This window comes from Balaenoptera ricei, chromosome 9 (genome assembly GCF_028023285.1).
Source record: "Balaenoptera ricei isolate mBalRic1 chromosome 9, mBalRic1.hap2, whole genome shotgun sequence".
Classification (NCBI taxonomy): Eukaryota; Metazoa; Chordata; class Mammalia; order Artiodactyla; family Balaenopteridae; genus Balaenoptera; species Balaenoptera ricei.
In genome coordinates, this window is record NC_082647.1 from 23,507,813 (window position 1) to 23,534,899 (window position 27,087).

Genomic DNA, 27,087 nt, shown 5'->3' on the forward strand with positions numbered 1-27,087 from the left:
AAAGCCAGTGAAAGGTAAGAATTCTTGCAGTTGAGAGAACGTAAACTCCTCCTTGTCAGATTAGCAGGAGGAAAACATTTCTAAGAATTAATTCTTCAGACTGTGACTCTTGTGAATTGGGTTTTGCATACCCATTGGTTACTGATCCCAGAAACAGTCATTGTTTTCCTGTATCTCTGTCTTTTGTGTCCTTTGTCATAAGGAGGTTCTTTATACCACCTGCAAATATAACAGGTCTTTACTTTCTTAGGCTATCTTGGGGGGGTTGGGGAGAAGGGGTCTGCATCTTTTGCACCCTCTTTGGGGATGCCTCTTAAATCCATAGTTAAGATATAAAAAGGCTTATTGGCTTTAAATCACAATGAAATAGGTATACTATTAACAATTTGGATTTTTATATCTAAAAGGATTTTTAAAGAGCATTCATCCTAAACAAATGCCCTTTTGGTACCTATGGGAAGATCAGATTTTTTAAAAAAAGGAAGGAAAAAAAAGAAGAAAATACACAAGAGAATGCCTTGGGGCTGGTCTGAAGGGAAATAAAAAAATTCCTTTAACAAGATTAGGAGGAAAGGTTAACATAAATCTTGGTCTTAACATAAATCTTAACATAATCCTGGTCTTAACATAAATCTCAAGACCAGGCTTGAGATTTACGTTAACACTGATAGCCAGGAAACTGTTTTGGCAAAGGCCTAGAAAATGTACAGGCCTTGCCATGCTAAGCCCCTTGCAAATATATTTTGGACTCCTACTGCAAAGAATTCATTGAACTTTTTAAAAAAAGAGAGGAAGAAACAAATAATGATTACCCCAGAATTCTGACAATAAGCAAATATGCCCCTGAAATCTTTCTTAGAGAAAATTTACTTGTTTTCACAGAATCCCTTACCCAAAATTTAGTCCACAGCCTCCATAAGATTATTTATCAAGGATGAAGGAAAATCCTAAAAGTCTTCTCCACAAATATTTATTTAAAAAAAAAAAAGCTTTAGCAATCATTAAGCAGGTAACCTAACTTGTTCCATCTTCCAGAAACATACTTGGATTAGAAAAAATAATAAAGATGAGAGTCAACTCTTAAATAAATGAGTGAATTGTGTGTATATGTATTTATACTTAACTCATGGCTAATTAGAATGAAAGTTATAAGGTCTCTGTTTACATCTGTCTGTAAGTTTTTACATGTTTACATGTGTGTAATGTATACATATTTTTCTACCTCTAGATGGTATTACCAATTTATAAAATCCAAAGGAGTTCTATTCAAACTGGCCTAGAGATAAATGAGTGCTTCTATAAATTAAGTATTCTAAAACTCTCAAAAATATAGGAAGTAATCCAAATGCTCTTTTCAAATTAATGTGATCTGGGACAATCTTTGCTTAAAAAAAAAAAAGGCTAATTTAAAATTTGGAGTTTAATAAAAACATGTATATTTTCAGAGTTGTCAGTATTAAAATACAGATAGATACACAATTTTTCCTACCCAGGAAAAAGCTTACTAGTCAAGAAGCTAATACTATCCCTACTAGATGTTTAGGGTTATAAAACTATAAATCCTACCTAAAAGCAAAATGTACAATAAAAGTGAATTTTTAAAATTAATTAATTTATTTATTTTGGCTGTGCCGGGTCTTAGTTGCGGCATGCGGGATCTTTGTTGAGACAGGCACGCGGGATCTAGTTCCCTGACTAGGGTTTGGACCCAGGTGCCCTGCATTGGGAGCGTGGAGTCTTACCCACTGGACCACCAGGGAAGTCCCAAAGTGAATTTCTTGATGTATGTCAAGCATGGCAGAAATAAAAAAGCCATGTTTTACTTTTCAGATTCCTTGCTTTTGTTTTTTTGTTGTTGTTTTGTTTTGTTTTGTTTTATGGCCACGTCACAAGGCTTGTGGGATTTTAGTTCCCTGACCAGGGATTGAACCCAGGTCCTCAGCAGTGAGAGCGTGTAGTCCTAACCGTTGGACTGCCAGGGAATTCCCCTTGCTTCTGTGATTTTCTTTTGATATTTGCCTGATTCATCAAGAAGAAAAAAATAACTTACAATGATGGCTAGCTTTTCATGAAATTATGTTTAAAAAATTCATAATTTTTAAATTATTGTTAAAATAAGTAAGGATAATTGTTAAAAACAAGTACATAGGACTTCCCTGGTGGCGCAGTGGTTAAGAATCCACCTGCCAATGCAGGGGACATGGGTTCGAGCCCTGGTCCGGGAAGATCCCATATGCCGCGGAGCAACTAAGCCCATGCACCACAACCACTGAGCCTGCGCTCTAGAACTCGCGAGCCACAACTAATGAGCCCAAGTGCTACAAATACTGAAGCCCATGCGCCTAGAGCCTGTGCTCCGCAACAAGAGAAGCCACTGCAATGAGGCCCGCGCACTACAACGAAGAGTAGCCCCCACTCCTCGCAAACTAGAGAAAGCCTGCGCGCAGCAATGAAGACCACACGTGGCCATAAATAAATAAATTTATAAAAATTTAAAAAATAAAAATAAAAACGAGTAAATTAGATAAATCTAAGTGGGATAAAAATTTATTAAGGAACCTTTTAACACTAAATATGTTTTATAATATGTTTACTTAAAAACAGTTTCCAAAATCTTTTTGGTAACTTGAAACCTTAAAGCTATATATACTAAGTTAAATGACAGATATTCATTGAATATTTAGGTCCAGCTCCGAATAAGGTAAAATGCTGAAATATTAATTGCTAAATACAAGTTAATCTACTTCTGGCTTAATTTTTACAGAAAGATAAAAAAATATTTGGTTCTGTTAGTAAACGTGTCCTTTATCACACTGAAAAACTGTACTATGAGGAAACAGAATACACCTATAAAAAATGTGAGATATGGTATATTAATAAAATTTGCTAACCTGCTATAGAATGCTGGTATGTGAGTCAATTCATTATCTACTTCCTAGTTTTCTCAGTAAAAGAAAGATTACTAATGGTTAAAAATTATAATGAATATACGTAAATGAAACTACTAGGAATAATGAGTTAAAAAAACTCTATGCAAAATATGCAAGAAAAGTAAGATGTGTTTTTAAATTTTTTTTAAAATCTTAATTATTTTTGGCTGTGCGCGGGCCTTCTCTAGCTACGGTGCTCGGGCTTCTCATTGCGGTGGCTTCTCCCGCTGTGGAGCACAGGCTCCAGGGCACACGGGCATCAGTAGTTGTGACTCGCAGGCTCTAGAGTGTAGGCTCGGTAGTTGTGGTGCACAGGCTCAGTTACTCCATGGCATGTGGGATCTTCCCCAACCAGGGATTGAACCTGGGTCCTCTGCATTGGCAGGCGGATTCTTAACCACTGCACCACCAGGTAAGTCCAAGATGTGTTTTTGATAAGGAAAAGTATGAGGTTTGAAGGATGTGTTTTTGCTAGGGGAAAAGAGAGTTTTGTCTTAAACTAGAATGACTGATTGTTCCAGAATAAGAAAGATGAACTAAAAAACTAAATGAACATTTTAAAATGTGTAGAACGTTTGTGGAAAAGGAATTTTATGTGTGCTCAAACTGCTAATATTGAAAGGACTTATTTACAAGTTAAAAATAAAAGATGAGCCTTAACATCAAAAGTATACTAATGCAAAACTAGAATGACAAAGTTTTAGTGGATTACTGTCTGCTCTTATTAAGAAACTGTAAGGTTTTTCTTTTTTTCTTTTTTTTAAAATTAATTAATTTATTTATTTTTGGCTGTGTTGGATCTTTGTTGCTGTGTGTGGGCTCTCTCTAGTTGCGGCGAGCCGGGCTACTCTTCGTTGCAGTGGCAGGCTTCTCATTGTGGTGGCTTCTCTTGTTGCGGAGCACGGGCTCTAGGCACGTGGGCTTCAGTAGTTGTGGTTCACGGGCTTAGTTGCTCCGTGGCATGTGGGATCTTCCCAGACCAGGGCTTGAACCCATGTCTCCTGCATTGGCAGGCGGATTCTTAACCACTGCACCACCAGGGAAGTCCAAGAAACTGTAAGGTTTTTCTTTACCTTTAAGTAATCTGCCTAAGAAACAAAGATTTTATATCTTATCAAAATAATGTCCTGTATTTCATATTCTCTTTATCATGTCTTTGATTACTCAAAAAAAAAAGTCTTCGCAGTACTGAATGAGCTAAAATTTTTTCTTTTCTTTTTTTCTTTTACAGCTATATTACTTCCTATATTTGCCTTTAAAATTTTTTATTATCACTTTGGTTAAATGGATAACTAAGTATTGTATCATAGTGACCTCGGACCCTATATAATCAAATATTCAAACCTTTTGAGATTTTTGACAAACTTCCTAAAATCAAATTCTAAATGACGTCTTTTTAATCTCAAACTAGAGAGTCCCAAAGGCTCCTCGAAAATCAAAGGATTTGTTCTTTTACTTTGTAAAAAGAAATGTTAAAAAATAATAATAATTTCATTTATTTGATATATTATGTTGCATGGAAAATGCTGCCAAATAAAAAGGGATGCTTAAGCTTACCTACGTTATATTTTTTATAGGTAAATGTTAATAATATAGGTATTCCAGAAATTGCATGAAGTTCATAGAAATCTGTCAGTATCTTCATTGTCTTATTATTATGCCAAAATGTTGTATGCCATAGAAATATCCAGATTTCCTTATCAAATGAACTTTCATCAAATCTTTAACCTCAATGATTTTAAATTTTTTGTTATGCACAGAGAGTTTCTGTTTTACTCAGATTCTTCTCTGAAAATGTTTGAAACTGCTAATCCAAGATCAAGCAAAACACAAATTAATCACATGGGACTGAACGAACTGATAAAGAAGGATTTTGACTTTTTATGGCCTTCTTGTTTGAAATTTTGCTGGCTCTTTAATGTTCTACTTTCCAGATATAAGGAACTCCTTTCCCTTTTCTCTTAAACTATCTATAACTTACAGCAATCTAATAGATTATACCTTGGTAAACTAAAATGTAACATTTATATTTTCTCCTACCTGATTCCTCAGGTAGGAGAATATATAAATTTTTTTTTGGAACACTTTTAAGTGTTCTTATTTTCATGGCAACATAGTTATTTTAATAAGTTAAATAAGAATCTGTTCTCCTTGAAACAGGACACAAGATGCATAACATCAGATACAATTAGACAGCTTCATGAAACTAAGGTTGACTTTATGGCGCCAATGCTTACAAAGCCCTCTTGGAAAAACCAGGCTGGTAACTGGCACACAGAGTTCTCAGGCTCACAGGTAAGTAAGGAAGGTCACTTCCTGCCAGGCCCATGTGAATGACAAATGTTGCCTGCCAAATCAGTAAACAAAGGATGTTGCAGCCATCAAGCCACAACAGCCACCCCCCCCCCCACCACACCCAACAGTGAGCTCTGAGGGAACTCAGGATGGAGACAATACCCCCTCACCAAGCCCTCAGCCACTATTGCCATCCCCAATGGTGCACCCTGAAAGGACTCAGGATGGGAAAGAACAAGATACTGGCCCCAGATAGCTAAGGTGCGTATCAAAGGAATGATTTCAATGAGCTCAGACTCTTGCATCTTCCCATACATAGAAAAATGCTAAATTCATTAACCTGAGATAACTGGTTTCCTTTAATTAATGGTAATCTTTTGATGTTCCGACTACCTGGTCTTTGTTGCAAAAACCCCTCCATATCCTGGCTCCTCCCTTACCTCTTCTTCAGAGCAGTCCCTCAGAGCTATCTGAGAGACTGTCTTCTGGGCTTGAAGTCCTCATAAAGTCTGCTGAAGAAAACATAATTCTCAACTTTTAGGTCATACATTTTTGTTCCAGTTAACATCCAAGAACCTACCAACCACCAGCTAACATCATACTTAATAGTAAAAGACTAAATACTTTTCCTTTAAGATTGGGAACAAGGCAAAGATGTCAGCTCTCACCATTTCTACTAGAGGCTCTAGGAAGTGCAATTGGCAAGAATAAGAAATTAAAGGCATACACATTGGAAAAGAAGTAAAGAGGTCATTTGTAGATGACATGATCCTGTATGTAGAAAATTTAAAGAATCTCCAAAAACCAACTAGAGTAATAAACAAGTTTAGCAAGGCTGCAGGATACAAGATTGACATACGAATATCAATTCTACTAGTAGGTATATATCCAAATTTCAGTTGGATATATACCAAATTGAAAACAGGGATTCAAATAGATCTTTATATACCCACGTTCATAGCAGTATTAGTCATAATAGCCAAAAGGGAGAAACAGCACAAATGCCCATCAACGGAGGAAAGGATAAACAAAATGTGGTATATAGATACAATGGAATATTGTTCAGCATTAAAAAGGAATGAAGGTATAATTCCTTGGCAGTCCAGTGGTTAGGACTCCGCGCTTTCACTGCTGAGGGCATGGGTTCAATCCCTGGTCAGGGAACTAAGATCCTGCAAGCCGCATGGTGCAGCCAAAAAAATTAAAAATAAATAAAATTAAAAATTTAAAAAAGAATGACAACGTTAAAAAAAAAAAAGGAATGAAATTCTGATATATGATACAACATGGATGGATCTGAAAAACATTATACCAAGTGAAATAAGCTAGATACTAAAGGATAAATACTGTATGACTCCACTTATATGAAGTACCCAAAGGAAAATTCATAGAGACAGGGGCTAGGAAGAGGAGGGAAAGGGGAGTTATTTAATGGGTACAGAGTTTTTCTTGGGGATGATAAAGTTTTGGGTATAGAGAGTGGGGACAGTTATAGAACATTGTGAATGTACTTAATGCCAATGAATTGTACACTTTAAAATGGTTAAAATGAGGGAATTCCTTGGTGGTCCACTGGTTAGGACTTGGCACCTTCGCTGCCGTGGCCCCGGGTTAAATCCCTGCTCAGGGAACTACAATTGCACGAGCTGAGCGTTGCGCGTCCAAAAATAAATAAATAAATAAATATTAAAAAATAAATTGGTTAAAACGATAAATGTGTATATTTTATCTATCACAGTAAAAAAAAAGTCAATTGTATTTCTATATACTAGTAAAACAATCTGAAATAAAATAAAACGATTTCACTCATAATAGCATCTAAAAAAAATACTTATAAATAAATTTAACAGAAGAAGTGTTAAGCCTGTACACTGTAAAGTACAAAACGTTGCTAAGAGCAATTAGCGAATAGCTAAAAAAAATGGAGAGACGTTTCACGTTTATGGGTTGCAAGGCTCAATATCATTACGATGAGAATTCTCCCAAGATGACTTATTGATTCAACACAATCCCTATCGAAATCCTGGCAAGCTTTTTCATAGAAAATGACAAGCTTATCCTAAAAGTTATATGAAAATTTAAAGGACCTACAAAACCCAAAATAATTTTGAAAAAGAAGAACAAAATAGGAGCATTTATACTACCCAATTCCAGTACTTACTATAAAGCTACAGTAATCAAGAAAGTATAGTATTGGCATCAAGATAAATAAGCAAATCATTGGAACAGAATATAGAGTCCAGAAATAGACCCACATATCTACAAACAACTAATTTTCAACAATGGTGTCAAGACAATTCAACAGGGAAAGCACAGCCTTTTCAACAAATGGAGCTGGGACAACTGTATATCCATATGAAGGAAAAAAGATTAGGCCCATATCTCATCCCATACAATAAAATCAACTCAGAATGGATCACAGACCTAAATATAAAATCTAAAACTATAAAACCATTAGAAGAAAACAAAATATTTTTGTGACCTTGAGTTACTGATTTCTTAGACATAACACCAAAAGCACATTTCTTAAAAAAGGATTAAATTGGACTCCATCAAAATTAAAAACATTAGCTCTGGGCTTCCCTGGTGGCGCAGTGGTTGAGAGTCTGCCTGCCAATGCAGGGGACACGGGTTCGAGCCCTGGTCTGGGAGGATCCCACATGCCGAGGAGCAACTGAGCCCATGAGCCACAACTACTGAGCCTGCGCGTCTGGAGCCGTGCTCCGCAACCAGAGGCCGCGACAGTGAGAGGCCTGCGCAACGCAATGAAGAGTGGCCCCCACTCGCCACAACTGGAGAAAGCCCTCGCACAGAAATGAAGACTCAACACAGCCAAAAAATAAATAAATATATAAATAAATTTATTAAAAAAAAAAGAAACATTAGCTCTTCAAAATAAATCATTAGGAAAATGAAAAGACAAGCCACAGACTAGGAGAAAATATTTACAAATCTTGTACCTGATAAAGGACTTGTATTCAGAATATAGAAAGAATTCTTGCAACTTAATAATAAGAAAACAACCCAATTTAAAAATGGGCAAACGATCTGAATAGATTTCATCAAAGTAGATATACAAATGGTTAAGAAGGACATGAAAAGATGCTCAATGTCACTAGCCATGGAGAAATGCAAACTCAAACCATAACGAGATAGCACTACATAACCACTAAAATGGCTATAATCAAAAAGACTGATAATGCCAAGTGTTAGAAAGGATGTAGAACAACAAGGTCATACTGTATAGCACAGGGAACTATATTCAACATTCTGTGACAAACCATAATGGAAAAGAATATGAAAAAGAATATACAGGGCTTCCCTGGTGGCGCAGTGGTTGAGAATCTGCCTGCTAATGCAGGGGACACGGGTTCGAGCCCTGGTCTGGGAAGATCCCACATGCCACGGAGCAGCTGGGCCCGTGAGCCACAACTACTGAGCCTGCGCGTCTGGAGCCTGTGCCCCGCAACAGGAGGGGCCGCGATAGTGAAAGGCCCGCGCACCGCGATGAAGAGTGGCCCCCGCTTGCCGCAACTAGAGAAAGCCCTCGCACGAACCGAAGACCCAACACAGCCAAAAATAATAAATAAATAAATAAATAAAAAGTAAAAAAAAAAAAAAGAATATACATATATATGTATAACTGAGTCACTTTGCTGTACAGAAGAAATTAACACAACATTGTAAATCAACTATACTTCAATAAAATTAAAAAAAAAAAAAAAGGATGTAGAGAAACCAAAACACATACATTGCTGGTGGGAACGTAACATCATACAAACACTTCGGAAAAGTTACCATTTTCTTAAAAAGTTAAACTTAACACATAACCCATCAATTCTACTCTTAGATAGCCGCCTAAGAGAAATTAAAATATATGTCCACACAGACTTCTCCATGATTGTTCACAGCAGCATTATTCAAAACAGCCAAAACTTGGAAACAATCCAAACGTCCATCAATGAGTAAAATGATAAATAAAATGTGGTATAGCCATACAATGGAATGCCATTCAGCAATAAAAAGGTAAACTACTGATATACAACTGAACCTCAAAAACTTTATGCTAAGTGAAAAAGCTAGATACAAAAGACCATATACTGCATGATTCATTTACATGAAATTTCCAGTAGAGGCAAATCTATGGACAAAGAAAGCAAATGAATGATTAGCTGGGGTGGAGAGTGGGAGCAAGGATTGACTGCAAATGAGTAAAAGGGATTTTTGGGGGAAACAAAACTGCTCTTAAACTAGACTGTGATGGCAACTTTTTAAGATATTTCATACCCGTTAGGGTAGCTATTATAATAACTAAGTAAGTAAATAAATAAATGATATTGAGGATGTTAAAAAATTAGAACTTTTGTACATTGCTGGTAAGAGTGTAAAATGGTGTAGCTGCTATGGAAAACAGTATGGCAGTTCCTCAAAAAATTAGAAATAGAATTAAGACATGATCCAGCAATTCTACTTCTAGGTATATACCCAAAGAATTGAATACAAGGACTCAAAGGTATTTGTACACCAATGTTTATAACAGCATTATTCACAACAGCCAAAAGGTAGAAGCAACCCAGTGTTCATCAATGAATGAATGGTTAAACAAAATGTGGCATATACATACACTGGAATATTATTCAACCTTAAAAAAGAATAAAATTCTGACACAAGCCTCAACGTGGATGAACCTTGAAGACATTTTGCTAAGTGAATTAGCTAGACACAAAAGGGCAAATACTATATGATTCCACTTATATAAGGTACCTAGAATAGTCAAATTCATAAAGACAAAGTGGAATGGTGGTTGCTACAGACTGGCAGGAGAGGGGAATGGGGAGTTATTCTTTAATGGGTATAATGAAGTTTCAGTTTGGGAAGATGAAAAAAGCCCTGGAAGTGAGCGGTGGTGATAGTTTCACAACAATGTGAATACACTTAATGCTGCTGAACTATATAACTTTAAAATGATTAAAGTGGTAAATTTTATGTTTTACATATCTTTTGCCATAGTGAAAAAAAAAACCTCTACAGATATATTTATTAATAGTCATTGAACTGAATATACAATGGGTGAATTTTACCCTATGTAAATTTTGCCTCAATAAAGCTGTTAAAAATTTTAAAGAATACATTAGGAGGAACTTATCCAAGCAAACATCAAGAGTTATTATAAAGTTCTAGTAATTTAAAAAAAAGTGTGGTATTGGTAAAGAGATCAACAAAGAGACCACCCAGAACAGAATGGATACAGAGCATATGACAGAAAGTGGCAACATATATCAATGGGGAAAGGATAGACTTAGTCAACAAACAGGGCTGGGACAATTGGTTATCCATATGGAAAAATAAAATAAAATAGATCACTATCTCACACCATAAACAAAAATAAATCCCAGACAGATTAAAGACTAAATTGTGAAAAAACAAAATTAAACATGTTAGAAGACTATATAGAAGAGTATATGACCTCAAGATAGGGAAAAGTTTCTAAAACAAGACTCAAAAAGGACAAACTACACAGAGGGAAAAAAAACTGATCAACTTTACACTAAAAAATTTAACTTCTGTATGAAAGTCATAAGTTAAAAAAAAAGCAAGACACAGACTGGAAGATATTTGCAACACATATATATGATGAAGGATTAGAATGAATATATTTAAAGAACTTTTACAGAGACTTCCCTGGTGGTCCAATGGCTGAGACTCCGCTCTCCACATGCAGGGGGCCTGGGTTCGATCCCTGGTCAGGGAACTACATTCAACGTGCTGTAACAAAGAGTTCGCGTGCCGCAACTAAAGATCCTGTGTGCAGCAACAAAGACTCGGTGCAGCCAAATAAATAAATATTTTTAAAATAAATAAATAACTTTTACAAATCAATAATAAAAGCCAATAAGATCCCAAAAGAAAAATGGGAAAGGATATGAATACAGACCACAATTTACAAAAAAGTAAATCCAAATGGACTACAAACATATTAAAAGATGCTCAATCTCACTTTATCCAAGGAAATACAAATTAAAACAGCAGAGATACCATTTCACAACTACCAGACCTTGGTAGTTCAACTGAACAAAAGTTCAATGCCTGACAATTGCACATATTAGTAAGGATTCAGAAAATAGAAATTAATAAAATCAATTTAGAAAGCAATTTGGGAGTATCTGGTAAAGCTGACATACCTGAAGCAATTTTGCTCATAGGGATATGTCCTAGAGAAACGCTCAAAAGGAACTGTGCATAAGGAAACATGATTAAGGATGTTCACTCCAGAAAAAAAAAAGGAAACATTAAAGGGGAATGGGTAAAAAGTGGTATATTCATACAATGAAGTACTACACAGTAGTTAAAATTAATCAACAGGAAAATCTACACGTTTCAGACTGGTTAAAACTCAAAGTTGAGTGAAAAAAGTAGGTTGCAGAATAAATATCTGCTCTATAAAACCACTTATGTTAAGTTTATAAACATGCAAAACAATGCTATATATCGTTTACTGATATACAATTGATACTGATAAACAATATGTAGCAAAAGTATTAAAACATGAAGGGGAATTATAAACAGTAAAGTTTGAAGAGCAGTTACCTCTGTGTTGGGAGAAAGAGAAGGAAAGAAAGAAAGGAAATAAACAGAGAAGGGGTACAAAGAGTCTTCCATTTTATCTACAATGTTTTATATCTTTTAAATAACATCTACAGGGCTTCCCTGGTGGCACAGTGGTTAAGAATCCGCCTGCCAATGTAGGGGACACGGGTTCAAGCCCTGGTCCGGGAAGATCCCACATGCTGTGGAGCAACTAAGCCTGTGTGCCACAACTACTGAAGCCTGTGCACCTAGAGCCCGTGCTCCTCAACAAGAGAAGGCACTGCAATGAGAAGCCCGTGCACCGAAACGAAGAGTAGCCCCCACTCACCGCAACTAGAGAAAGCCTGCGCGAAGTAACAAAGGCCCAACGCAGCCAAAAATAAAATAAATAAATTTATTTTTTAAAAAAATCTACAGAAAATTTTGCAAAATGCTAACATATGTTAAATTGGGCAGTGAGTACAATTTTCTCTGTACTCTTCCATATGCTTGGGAAAAACAATTTTTTTAACAAGCTTTTGGTCAAATGAATACATATACATGTACCAGGGAGCAAGAGAAAAATATTTATCTCCTTTTGGAACCTACATTTATAAAACTATTCTACTAATGTCTCTCTGGTGCCTTACTCCCTCAGTGTGATAGAAACTTTTAAGTATTTAGGCACAAACATGCTGTACAGTCGAGTCTCTTTTTCCCTAACAAGATACTTCTCTCCAAGATGCTACCCAAGCCAAATCCCTGGGTACGTGGATACCAATGATCTATCAAACAACACAGTGTGCAACCCCCAGCCCACATCCATATAGTTTTTAAATCCTTTAACTTACAACTAAATTATTCCCCTGAGTCACTCTGAAGCTTCATCACAGATCTTTATGCAAACCTATACCATGAATGATCCAACAGGTTAAACAACCCCAAATTACATCTCTTTCTAGTTTTAACATAATTTTCCCTCTCCACTCTACATTCTTCAATCCCACACACCCACAGAGGACTCAGTACGAGTCTTCTACATAGGTACAGTGTTTCTAGATCTTCCAATTCTGGGCAGATTTATGTGACTCAGATAGCATCCAGGGGCACTGAGTATGGAACTCTGCTTAACCAGCAATCTAGCATACAAGCTCCTGAGAGAAAGAGAATAACTTTCCATCCAAGCATGATGAGTACATCAAGCTGAAAATGATGCCCAGGAACAAGCAGTTCCAGAAATAGGAACTCAAATAAAACTTTATAGCATTCACTGTTCTGCAGACCTGGTGGCAGCCCATCTATTTTTGCTTCATTTTCTGGCTCAGATAAAAGTACCTTAGAGAGTATACTCATCCCTTCTCCTCAAAATAGCTATGGAGAACACTACTCAAGTCCTATGAAAATCTGAGTTTTACACATTACCTGTTGGGGGTGTGTGTGTGTGTATATCTCTCTGTATAGGACCGGGCCTCAGGGTGCATGTGAGTCTGGGTCGGGTGTCTCTGTGGGTATAAGTCCAGGACTCTGTGGAGACGCTCTCTGTGGGTGTGTGTGTGTGTGTGTCTGGCGGGGGGGGGGGGGGGGGGGCGGGGGGCAGTGTCTGAGTGGAGGGGTCTTCAGGGGTTCTGTGTATGTGGGGGAATCTCTGTGTATGTCTGTCTTTGTATATCTGTGCCCATCTATGCTTCCGTCTCTGTGACTATCAAATATTTCATTACAAGTCTTATAATGTTTTATTATAAATTTCTGCCCTTCCACAAAACCCTAAAATGATTTTCTTGCCTCTCTACTCTGAGATTTCATAAAAGAGAAACATGAAATAAGCCAACTGCTAAGCCAACATTATTCAACAATGAATAAAAAACTAAGGTTCTGGTGGGTATGCACTAGTACAGAACCAATTGCCTGAGATTGTGCATTTCCAACAAGATCAAAGGCGATGCCAATGCTTCTGATCATAGACTGGTTTGAGTAGCAAGGACCTAAAAGATTCCAAACTTAAGAAACTGTCTTTATGATTAGACTTCCCATGTAGACTTTCCAAAGTCTCCTGACACGTATTTCAGATTAGCTTGAAAGTTCTGTTCTGACCATAAACTAGAAGTTATCATTTTGTTTTAAATGAGTCTCTTGTGAGTTTGGTTTGAATGAACGAGTCCTAAGAGGTGAATGAACTCTAAGTGTACTAAAAATGTGAATTTCTGGATTTGTAAAGCTGGAACATGGAAACCTCACAAAGGTTCCACTACACTGTGAAGCTTCCTGGGTGGACAACCAACTCATTTTCCTAAGGTGATATACCTCCATTTCAATGCTGACCTGCACAAACTGCAACAATTCCTGCTTCCAGTGGTGCTCATACTAAACTAGATTGTACTTATTTATTTTCCTATCCACATTCCCTACCCTCTTCTTGAGGGCAAGAATGTTATTTTGATTTAATAACCCTACCACTTAGCAGTGTTCAGCACACAACACATAAGTGGTTTTTGCACAAAAGAAGCTCAGAATGTACTGGGGGAGATTATTAAACAAGCATCCGGAAGGATAATCTTTTCTCTCTCACAGAAACAACAGACATGAATGTAGTAAAAATTCCTTTAAAAAACTGTTAAGAAGCACGAGTTAAAGAGGAAAAAAAAAAAAAGAGAACAAACCCGAGCAAGTATAATATTAAATTTTATTTGGGACCAAATAGAGCTATCTTACATTCCAAATAGTCCCTATCTTATATTACAAACAAAAATAAATTCCAGATGGACTGAAGACCAAAAGATAATAAACACAACCATGAAAACAGCTGAAGAAAATATAAAAGAACTTGTTTATAAACCTGGGGTAGGAAAGGCCATTCTGAGACACAAAATGTTTAAGCCATAAAAGAAAAAAATGGCCAATCTGACTACATAAAAACTTTTAATATAAACAAACTTACAAGTCAACAAGAAATAGAGTAGAAAAAATATCTGCAACATATACACAAAGAATTAATACCCAGGGACTTCCCTGGGGGTTCAGTGGTTAAGACTCTGTGCTTCCACTGTAGCGGGCGTGGGTTCGATCCCTGGTTGGGGACTAAGATCCTGCATGCTGCGTGGCATGGCCAACAACAACAACGAAAGAATTAATATCCAGAAAATATAAAGAATTCCTACAAGCCAACATGAAAAAGGCAAGTCAATAGGAGGACAGAGATCTTCATCTATTTTGCTGAATACCCAGCACTTGGCACATAGTAATCCCTCAATAAATATTTGTTAATGAATAAATATGAACAGGTAATTACAAGAAAAAGAATATAAACTACCAATTTATTCATGAAAATATTCTCAGCCTCACTATAAGCAGAAAAAAGTACTAATTAAAAACAATAGTAAAGGGGGCTTCCCTGGTGGCGCAGTGGTTGGGAGTCTGCCTGCCAATGCAGGGGACACAGGTTCGAGCCCTGGTCTGGGAAGATCCCACATGCCGCGGAGCAACTAGGCCCGTGAGCCACAATTACTGAGCCTGCGCGTCTGGAGCCTGTGCTCCGCAACAAGAGAGGCTGCGATAATGAGGCCCACGCACCGTGATGAAGAGTGGCCCCCGCTTGCCACAACTAGAGAAAGCCCTCACACAGAAACGAAGACCCAACACAGCCATAAATAAAAAAATAAATAAATAAAAAAAATAAAAAAATAAAAAAAACAAACAATAGTAAATGCCTTTAAAAAAAGGCATCTTTACATCTTTATGTCTTTTTTTCTTATAAAAGATGTAAAAATATACAGTATTGGTGAAGGTGTAGTAAAAAGGTTATCTTGTATATAGTTAGTTGATGTGTAAAATGGTACTACATTTTTGAAGGCAACATGATATTATGTATTAAGTTTAAAATGTGGATATCTTTCAACTCCAAAATTCTACTTTTAGGTTATCTATCCTAGAGAAACACTTATACATGTACACAAAAAGAATGCATACAGATAGCTACTACAGCATATAAAAATTAAGTTAAATGTGCATCAACAGAATAGTTTAATAGACAACAATGGTATAGACTTTGAAAATCAACTCAGCAGTCAAAAAGTATGAGATACATATATAAGTAATGATATGTAAAAAGCTCCAAGACATTCTGTTAAGTGGAAAAAGCAACCTGCAAAACAATGTATATATATAAATGTATATATATATATATATATAAAATGTACTTTTATTTATGTACAAGTTATTATAAAACTACCAATTTCTCTATGTACAATATGAATGTAAAGTTGAAAAAGATAAGTTGATAGCAGAGGTCTCTGGGGAGGGGAACAAGACTGGCTGAGGGCCAAGGAAGGAGTTTCCTTCATTAGATTGAATTATTTCACAAGAATACATTCAAGCATTACTTGTGTAATTAAAAACAACTTTTTTTTAAAAAGGCAAAAAATAATGTAACTACCATTTTACTGATATGAAGAAAACAAGAACATATTTTGAGGATTAGACAGGAGATAAATATTCCATTTTCGACATTAGTTCTGAAGTCCAACTGCAAGTAGGGAGTTGTACACACACAAGATTGGCATTCAGGAGAGGGGTCCTGGCTAAAGAAATAATCTGGGGAGTTGTTGGTATGTAGATGATACTCAAAGGCACAGGAATGCTGTGGATGACTGAGGGAGAAAACACAATGGAAAGAGCAGAGCACCCAGGATCAAGGAGAAAGAACCCATAAAGAAGACTGAGAAGGCGCAGCTGGGGAAATAAGAGGAAAACTGGTAAAGAGGAGGGTAATGGAAGCCAAGAGAGGAGAGTGTTTTGGTAAGAAACTGGTGTCAAGAGGTCCGATATGATGAGGGATGAAAAAACAGATAGCCATGTTTCTCAATCTGATGGACATTACCAGCTTCAGCAAGAGGGCGTCATGTGGGTCAGAGTATTAGAGTAGGAGTGGGTTAACGAATGTGGGAAGACAAAAGGTGTATATAGCATACACTGAAAACTCCTTTAAGAAACTTAGCTGCACAACGGAGTAGAAAGATAGGACAGTAGCAGAAAGGAGATATGGAGGTTAGATGACAGGGTTTTCAAAATGGGAGAGATTAGAGCAAGGAAATCTGTAGGAAAGGCTCTAGTAGAAAGAGGAAATAACCAAAGGAAGAAGTTCTTTAAGAAGACTGGAGGGACCTCCCTGGTGGCATAGTGGATAAGAATCCACCTGCCAATGCAGGGGACATGGGTTCTATCCCTGGTCTGGGAAGATCCCACATGCCGCGGAGCAACTAAGCCCTCGTGCCACAACTACTTAGCCCGCACGCCTAGAGCCCGTGCTCCACAACAAGAGAAGCCACCGCAAGGAGAAGCCCTCGCGCCACAACGAAGAGTAGCCCCTGCTCACCACAACTAGAGAAAGCCCACAAGCAGCAACAAAGACCCAACGCAGCCAAAAATAAATAACATTAAATCTTAAAAAAAAAAACAAGACTGGAGAACGTGATTAGAACACTTGTGGAGGGACCGGCCTTTGACAGAATGAAGGACACATCTTCCCCTATCATAACATGAGGGAAAGAGAAAAAGATGAACCCCAGATGGAGGCAGGTTTGTAGATTTGGGAGGTACAAAGATGAAGGAATTCCCTTTTGGTGGTTTCTGTTTTTATAACAAGTATAAGGCATATCACTAGTTTAAAAAGAACACACATGAAATTAGAAGTAAAAAGATACAGTATGAAATAATCATTTGCAGTGAGTGTGAAAGTAACCTTACTAGAAAATGTATAACATTACGAGGCAGCGATGATCAAGCATATGAGGTTGACGACTATGAGTTTATAGTGACATCGATCTACCTGGTTTTCTGATTTTTTCTAGCAACTCTCAGTTCCGTCGATGCAGGCAACTAAAAAGGCAGATGGTTAGGTTCAACCAGTGCGTCACTCAGAGTTCCATAAACAGCAGAAGTCAACTCTGGCTGAGTTGGACAGAAAAAGAATTTACAGAAAGGACATGAGGTAGCTTTCAGGGCTACACAGTTAAAAACACCACCACAGAATGGGCTTGGAAAAGATGTCATGTTTGCTTATGCCAAGCAGGAGATGCTGCAGCTTGGGCTGCACCATTATAGTTCAGGATACCAGGTGCCAGGTGCCACTGTTGCCCCTGTAACTTGATCTTGCTGCTAGAGGCTGATGCTACAAGAAGATTCACTGATAATGAAGGGGCAAGTTGTAGAGAACACAGTGGAAAGGTTCGGGAAGATTGGACTGGCTGAGAGGATGAGGAGAGTTTTAAGGGAATGAGTATTAGGAAGACAATGGTTGACTAGGCGTCAGGTAGTGACTGAGGTAAACAGGGATGTGAGGCCTCCCCTTGGAAGAGGGTAGATCCTGGGATCCAAAAGGTTGCAGAATAGTCTCAGCAGCCTAGGTGCAATAACTTAAGCAAATTTCACATGGGCGTTTAATCAGAAAAGTAAGGGGTTGGCAGTGTGGCAAAGCCTCTCACTATTGCTGTGGGCAGTGTTTCATCTCACTGATCCCAAAGGCATCAAAGATTGGCAAAGCCTTGGGCAAGTTAATTACTCTCTTTGGGCCTATATTTTCTAATCTATAAAATAAAGATAATAATAGTCATCTGATAAAGTTGTTATGAGGATTAAATGAGATGAGATAGATAGATGCCTAGAAGAGAGTAAGTATTCAGTAAATGGTAGCCATAAATGAAGTTATAACTGAAGCCGAGAAAAGAGTTTCCAAGAAAAGGTAGTCAACAATATCAAATCATATCTTTTAGAATGATCAGAAGGGTTCACATTGGAACACTGCGGGAGATAAATCTGTAGGGAAGATGAAGCCAGCTTAAGTCTCAGCTTGCTTAACTTTCAGTGACAGCTTTGCAGTATTCAGAAAGGCTTTAAGGAAAAGTCTGACTTAGAGAAACTCAACTAGCAGCTCTAGAACCTCTATACCCTTCCTTAATGTAAGTTCTGAGATAAAAAGAAGCAGGTGCCCCAAACCAATCCATTTCTATTGAAAGACCCTTAAAAAACAAAAAAGAATAGGAAATCACCAGCTTAATGCAGTGTCCAAGAGGGAAAATGGTTAACTGAATTGCTGCACAATATAGACGGGGAAGAGGGAACTGAAAATCATACACATCATATGGCTTAAGTTATTGAATTTAATCAAAGTAGTTTTACTTAGAACCATTACAGAAGAAATTTCACTCCACTGCTTTCTCCTTTGCTCAGCTCTCACCAAATCTCGGGCCATAGGTCATTCAGACTATAAAAAGCTCCTCCAAATTCCATAGAAACCTGATCAATCTAACTAAACCTCTTATTGGGGGAGTGGAATTTCAGCTCCTCTAATTGTGCATACCACCTGAACACGATGGCAGGCGGGTGGATCGGGGCAGCTGCCAAGATTTACTCTTCTCCCATCCACCTCAGTTGTACCTCTCTGAATTATTTAAACAAGGACTACCAAGAAAGAATGAAGTCTGAATGAAGATCCCAACAAATCTCTTCCTTTTTTTTTTCTTTTACTGTGGGGGAGGAGAACGCTTTCAAGGAAATGATATAATAAAGAAACTCACTCTCCCTTTTCATGAACTATCCATTTCTTCTATTAACTAGACACTAAGGACCTAAGTCGTCTTCCTCAGGACATTAAATACACAACTGCAACTTCAGCTCTGAGCAACCTCCTAAAACAGCTCTTAATGTTCCGTCTTTCCCAGGAAGAAGAGAATTCAGAAATTATACAAAATAAGGGCTGCCTTCTCAGAAAATTCATAAATGTTCACATAAATAAATGGTAAGACCATTAAATAAGCTCAATAAATAAAAAACCGCCTGTTAGTGAAATAACAGAAACATCCACAAAAATATACAGATTAAGATTTGAAAGGTTTAAGTTAAGCTTTGAACAGAGAAATACTTCAATTGAAAAGCAATGGAGGGACTTCCCTGGTGGTCCAGTGGGTAAGACTGCATTCTCAATTCAGGGAGCCCAGGTTTGATCCCTGGTCAGGGAACTAGATCCCGCATGACGCAACTAAAGATCCCACATGCCACAGTGAAGACGCTGCGTGCTGTAACCAAGACCCAGCACAGCCAAATAAATAAATATTTAAATTAAAAAAAAAAAAAGAACGAAAAGCAATGGAGGGACTTCCCTGGCGGTCCAGTGGTTAAGACTCCACACTTCCAATGTAAGGGGTGCAGGTTTGATCCCTAGTCAGGGAACTAAGATCCCACATGCCTCTGGGCCCCCCCCAAAAAAAAAAAAAAAGAAGAAAAGCAATGGAGTTTGTGCATGAGAGTCAAACAGATTAGAGTTCTGTTAGCTCACATCACAGTTACTAAACGTGTAACCTTGAGACAAATTCCTTAATCTCTCCAACCCTCGGTTTCCTCAATAAAACAAGGATAACACTACCTATTTCTGAGAGCTCTTAAAAGGCTTAAATAAAATAGTATATGTAAAGCTCTAATACAATGCCTGGGACACAGCAGGAATACATAACAATATGCTTCCCCTTCTAATTTTCAAAATGTTTAACTAGAGATTGATTCATAAGAGAAGGTGGGTCTTAAAGAACAAGGAAAACTGTTAGCTGCACAGAAAGGAGGAGCAGAGTCCTTGGGTACTCCTGATTTATTTATAACTTTAAAAATAAGAATACATCTCTCAAATTATCACTAAATTACTAATGTGAAAATACATCATTGATCTTGAAATGCTTTTTTATATACATATAAGATCCTCTTCTCCCTCTCTCATAATTTTACAATTCTCTGAGATTCTACATTTGTACAATTTTTTCCCGTCCTCTTCCTAAAGCCCTGACTCAGACCCTCCTTACTTTGGATTTGGGATGACCTAAGTCTTAAACCAGAAAGACATAACTTAGAGTTCACTGAGTATTCTGACAGACTTCTGGGAGAAAGCCAGAGCCCAGCAACTAAAAAGTTAGAATCAGTGTGGCATAATAAAAAGGACACGGGCTTTGGAAACAGACCAAGATTTAAAACAGGGGTTTTAAGTCCTACCTTTGCCACTTTCTAGATGTATAACCTTGGTCAAGGCACTTTACCTTCTCTGGACCTCATTTCCTTATCTGTGAAATGGAGATAATGCCACTTATATCTCATTGTGTAGCTGTCAGGATTAGAAAAATGCCAATAACATATAAAGGGCCAATTAATGGTAACTTATTACAGTCAATCTGCCAAGTGCCTTACTGAACATTTTGCAAGGCTGTACTTTCCTAACTGGCAAAAGGAGTAATACTGCTCCCCTGTTCCCATGACTATATCCAAAAGGTTTCATTTTAGTAGTCCATAATTAACCAAATAAAGAGCTTAAAGAATTCAGGGCAAGAAAGCACTAGCATGGCTCAACTCATTCTCTGCTGACAGCAACAAAGCCAGCGCAAGGTGGATTCATTTGCCAAAAAAAAAAAGGAATCTGCTTGAACATGGTCATTACTGATATTGACGTAAGCACAAACTAGTTGTGGTTCTTAGGCTCACAGCCTTATTGTCAGAAAGTTTTAACTTTTCTGAAATAAATCCTCTCCTGCCTTGTTTTCCCTGCTGTGCTGTGACATTCCTATTACCCCATTTTCAAGAACACAGGGAAGAAATCCTCTCAACTATTGCAACTGCATTCACTGTGGACTTTATCTTGCTATTTCACAAATCACTCCTTACAGAGATTTTTGGTTTGTTGAGTTCACTTACGAAGAAAAACATTATATACAAATATATGATAGCCATGGTGACAAGATCTGATCCCCAGAGCACCACAAATTACAGGATGGAGGTAGATGCCAAAGATAAGATGGGACTGAGTAACCTGCACACCATATGTTCATTCTGGTTAAATGCTGCACTTGGAAAGTCTGGCTCTTATGAAAAGCTTATTTCCCTTGTGTGACTGAACAGAGTAACAGTACTAAGAAAACTGATGACAGATACACAAATGGAGTAAGGGAAACCATCAATGGAAATATGCTTAAGATAAACAAGCTTGTATGTGACAGTTACAAAATAAAAGCAACGGTCACCAATTACATAGCCAAAGGTAGCTATTTCAATCCTAAGTACCTCCAGTCCCTCCCTACACTAAAATAAAAGCAGAAGGGAGTCAAGGTCAGAATGATTATTTAAATAAATTAAAAATCAAGAAAGGCTTAACAAATCAAAATATCACACTGCAGTCCCTTGGGGAGGTGACTTTCAACTTGAAGAAAGAAGGTCAGTCTCATGCACTTGTTTTAATTTAGCTAATTCGATGTCAAGAAAGTTAAAGATTCTGCCCCCCAAAAGTAGCTCAGCAATGCCTGTAGTTGTGTCATACAGCTGCATCCTTGCCCAGAGCTTTGCCTGCTTAACTTCCAGTACAGAAGTTGGTTTTTGGTTGCAATTAACATTGTAAGGCAAGCTCAGCCCTGCCTTCCAAGCCTTGAGGCTGCTGAGTAAATCTAGAATCATGGGACCTACATTTTGATGCTGGAAAAACAGGAAGAAGGTGGTTCAGCAACAAGGAAAATGATCAAGAAACACATCTCGAATTGGGAAAAACAGACTGATGCTGGCCTGTGATTTTTTCACTGCTTTATATAGAATGTATTGAATAGTATACACCATTTAAAGGAAGCCATAGTGGTGCACTTAAGCCACGATGGAAGGAAGAAAAAAATAAAATCAATTCTTAATAATTTCTGTAATTTCTTAAGCCCTCACTGTATGTGCCAAGTTCAATGCTAAGCCCTCTACAAATATTTCTAATCTTCAATTGTATTAGTAACCTCACTTTATAAAAGAGAAGACTAAGATGTAGAGAATTTGGAAATTACCCAAAAGCTAGTTAGTGGGGGTACTAGGATTCAAACCCAGGTCTACTTGACTGTAAATCCCATGTTCTAAAGGTAATTTGAGCCCGCGGGCCACACAAAAAGACCCCACGTGCTGCAACGAAGATCCCACGTGCCGCAACTAAGACCAGATGCAGCCAAATAAATAAAAATAAATATTAAAAAAAAAAAGGCAATTTGTTGGGGAGTTCCCTGGCGGTCCAGTGGTTAGGACTCCGTGCTTTCACTGCTGTGGCCCAGGGTTCAATTCCTGGTCAGGGAACTAAGATCCCGCAAGCTTCATGACAAGGCCAAAAAACTAAATAAAGGCAATTTGTTAAACACTCTTACCCTCAAGAGACCTAATCAAAATACAGATTTTACACAAAAAGACCCTTAATCACTGGATTTGGCCAAAGTTATAAAGCACCTCAACTAGTTACAAATACATTTCAGATTTCCAGACTCAAATCTAGGTACTACCAGCACTGGTGCCTGCGCTGCCTCTCTTTCCTCCTATAATTCCTCCCAGAGAAGTTTCATAATGCAAATGAGAAAGACACTGTCCTAAAGCACCATTAAACAAATTCATTCAGTCTTCCCTCTGATGTTATCACCCATATTTGGGTAATTAAAATGGAAGGGTTCTCTGCTTCAGACCTTAATAATGAGGCTATTACAACCAAAGTTAGGCTGGATACAAGGTTCCAACTCAGCTGAATCCTGCACAGTGAAACCAATGCAGACTTCACATCACTTCCTTGCTGTTCTGATAAAGCAATTAAAAATAATTCACAAGGGGACTTCCCTGGTGGCCAGTGGTTAAGAATCCGCCTGCCTAAGGCAGGGAACACGGGTTCGAGCCCTGGTCCGGGAAGATCCCACATGCCCAGGAGCAACTAAGCCCGTGCACCACAACTACTGAGCCTGCACTCTAGAGCCCACGAGCCACAACTACTGAAGCCCGTGCTCTGCAACCAAAGAAGCCACCGCAATGAGAAGCCCGCGCACCGCAATGAAGAGTAGCCCCCGCTCGCCGCAACTAGAGAAAGCCCGCGTACAGCGACAAAGACCCAACACAGCCAAAAATAAATAAATTAAATAGATTTTAAAAAATCATTCACAAAGTAAAAAAACCTATAAATCACTGTGTTCACATTATACCTCGGAAATTAAAATGATAATCCCTTTTAATACGATCCACATCTGTTTTTGCAACATTTGCCCTTTTTCTTCCGTACTGATTTGCTTTATGAGAGGATAGACACACCACAGATAGCCATTGTAAGGGTAATACTGGGAATATCAAACATCTAGGCACACCTACTCCTTGGTGTTCTGAGGCTACGGCCTCTTCAAAACTATATCTGAAAGAAGCTGACAGCTGAGATAGAAAACCCCACAGTGATCACCTTTCCCAAAAGTAGAAGCATTTCTTCCTAACACTTTCAGATCATAATAAAAGAACCAATAAAACAATCATTCTCTTCATACACAGTCTAATAATCCTGGTGACCAACTACTGAGCAGAGAGGACAAACCTCTGAAGAGAAAACAGTGAAGAGAATCTCTCCATTACACTTCTACATTCAGAGAAGATGTAAGGATATTGCAGTATCTGGAATGAAGGGCACGGCATCAATACTGCTCGATGGAAGCGCTTGGCCACAGAAAGGCAGAAAATCATCATCTGTACAGAAACCACACAACTGAGGATCTCAGTGCGAGGTAACTACTCCTTATAGAAAAGATCTCCAAATAGAAAAGCTCTTTCCACCCTTATTGCTGGATGAGCTCTCATAAGCAGTAAGCTTTTTCTACACCATCGGGGTCTTCTCCCCGATAGTCTGGAAAATACACACGGGAGTATGTTGGGAGTACAGAGAGGGGTAATACTATTCCAAGGAGCAGGGGAGAGCGCTACTACCTCCATGTTATTCCCAGCTAAGTACGGCCGTACCACCGGGAGTCTTCGCTCCCCAGCACTGGGGCCCGGGTGGGAACATCTCTGAGAGAGCGGGTTTAAGGGGAAAAGGGATCTCTCTGCTCCTACGATCAGAAGGGAGGGCCTGGAGGGTGGTGCCGCAGCGCCGAGAGGATCTGCGGTTCCCCCTCCCACCCTCGCTCTCCGAAAGAGGCAGCCCGGCCCCAATACCTTCTTGACCGTGCGCGGCGCCTCGGTGACGGTGCCGTCGGGGCTGACCAGGGCCTCGCCGCCGTCGCGGTGCCTCTGATGCTGGTGATGAGGGTCGCTCCGCTTCATGGCCGACGCCTGAGGCACTTTCCCAGCGGCGGGGCTGAGAGCCGCAGCGGGCCCCGATCCCGGGCCAGGGGCCGGCGGCCGCTCCGCCGCGGGAGCTGGAGCTTCAGGGTCCCCGCCGCCTGCTGGGGGGGCCATGGCGCTCACGGCCGCCGTGCTCAGTCCCAGCTGCGGCTCCGCCTCGGCGGGGCTCAGGTCCTTCAGCTCCACCTCAGGCACCTTCGCGGCAGCCGCTGCTGACACGACCTGCACCGACATCACCGCCTCCACTGCAACCGCCGGCTCAGACTCCAGCTCCTGCTCGGCCCCGCCTCCCGCCTCCCTTCCCCATCCCTCCCCCATTCCCCCACTCCTCCCCTCCATCGCCTCCGCTCCCACCCCCCTCCTCCGCCCGGCCGCCCGCCCGCCAGCCAGCCCCGGCCTCTCCCCCACCGCCCCGCCCCGCCCTGGCTAGCTCGCTCGCGTGGAGCCACGGAACCTGTAGTGCGCTTGCTCGGGGCCGCATGAGGAGAAAAGACAGTCGGACCTCAGCCCCCGACCACCACTGCGCGCCGCCGAGGGCTGGGCGCACGATGCCCCCTGGGAGTTGTAGTCCCAGTCCCTCTTCCTCCAGCAAGCGGGATTTTGTAGTAGAGATGGAGCTCTAGTGCCGGTGACTAACGGAAAGGAGTGACAACGGGTGACACGACATAAGGAAGAGAAAGTCTCCAGAGGAGTTGCGGCTTCCGGGGAACAAACGCTAGAAACCCTAGCTAGAAACACACTAGCTTGTTTAAGATAGTGGGGGAGGAATGACTTTCTACCCTAACATTCATTGTAAATTGCCTCCGAGTGTGCAAGTCTACGATCACGTGAGCAGGCATTTAAAGGAAAAGCGGTGTCACGTGGGGAGAGCGCCGACTTCAGGCTTAAAGTGACTTGATTTTTCTGCATCAATGAAATCGGGACCCTAACAGCTTTCCGAACTTTTAATGGCTTTGTTTTTAGAAGGAATAAATTAGGACCTTGCCTGCTGTGGTGATTTCTGGAACATTCCGAGCTTGGAATTTAACATCAGTCCAAAAAAAGAAGTTAGGTATCACTAGGTCAAAATTTCAAGGCTAAAGAATTACACGTTGGGGACTTCCCTGGTGGCACAGTGGTTAAGAATCCGCCTGCCAGTGTAAGGGACATCGGTTCGCCCCCTGGTCCGGGAAGATACCACATGCTGTGGAGCGACTAAGCCTGTGGGCCACAACTACTGAGCCTGCGCTCTAGAGCCGGAGAGCCACAACTACTGAAGCCTGAGCACCTAGAGCCCCTGCTTGCCCCAACTAGAGAAAGCCCACGCGCAGCAACGAAGACCCAACGCAGCCTAAATAAATTAAATTTAAAATTTAAAAAATTACCTGTTGCCTTAAACAAGGCCAATTCTTTTGCCCTGTTAATTAATTTCCTCTTTTTTTTTTTTTTTTTTTTTTCCCCTCCCCACAGCTTGCAGCGTCTTAGTTCCCCGATCAGGGAGTGAACCCTTGGCAGTGAAAGCACGGAGTCCTAACCACCGGACGGCAAGGGAATTCCTGCCCTGTTAATTCTAATAGATGTCCAACCCAAGTTCGTGTGCCAGTGGCACAATGAGGTCAAGTAAACCAAAATCAAAGTTTGGAGCAGAGGAAAGTTTATTGCAGGGTGCCAAGCAGAACAGGCAGCTAGTGCTCAAAAAGCCCGACCTCCCTGATAGACAAAATTTAGGGCTGCAGGATGTGTGACTTAATTCTGATTGGTCGGTGGTGAAGTAACAGGGTGATGTCTCCGGAATCTCAACCTTCTGGTTCCAACCAGCCTACGGTGCCCATGCTTGTGGTCACGTGCATGTAGTCACTATCCTCCACCTGGGTAGGGGTCTTAGTTTCTGTAGAACTCAAAGATACGTATCAGATTGTTATCTATATCCCTTCAGGAGGAACTGGAACTATGTCCTGTGACTCTATTGTCCTATTAATGCTTGAGCCTGCTCTTTGGAATTTGGGGAAGACCTAGGAGATTAAAGCCTTTTCTTTTTTCTTTACTACAAACAAGAAACAGGGGACACGGAGGAGCACCCGAGAGGGCACTGCAGACTCTTGCTCAGTTTCAGGGAGATAATATGAAATTCAGGTAAGAGTGTATCAGCAGAGAGGAATATTAACTAAAATATGAATTGTGATTTCTTTAAGTGATG

At 39.5% G+C, this 27,087-nt stretch overlaps 1 protein-coding gene across 3 annotated transcripts in view; it reads right to left on the reverse strand.

Annotated features, from left to right (window-relative positions):
- Nucleotides 1-25,188, reverse strand: part of AHCYL2 (adenosylhomocysteinase like 2) — a 175,743-nt gene extending 150,555 nt beyond the window's left edge. For all 3 annotated transcript variants that reach the window (XM_059933430.1, XM_059933429.1, XM_059933428.1), the window contains exon 1: nucleotides 24,783-25,188. In XM_059933430.1, the coding sequence (XP_059789413.1) occupies nucleotides 24,783-25,145 (363 nt within the window). In that variant the 5' untranslated portion in view covers nucleotides 25,146-25,188. The remainder of the gene's footprint in view (nucleotides 1-24,782) is intronic.
- Between the last annotated feature and the right edge of the window lie 1,899 nt (nucleotides 25,189-27,087).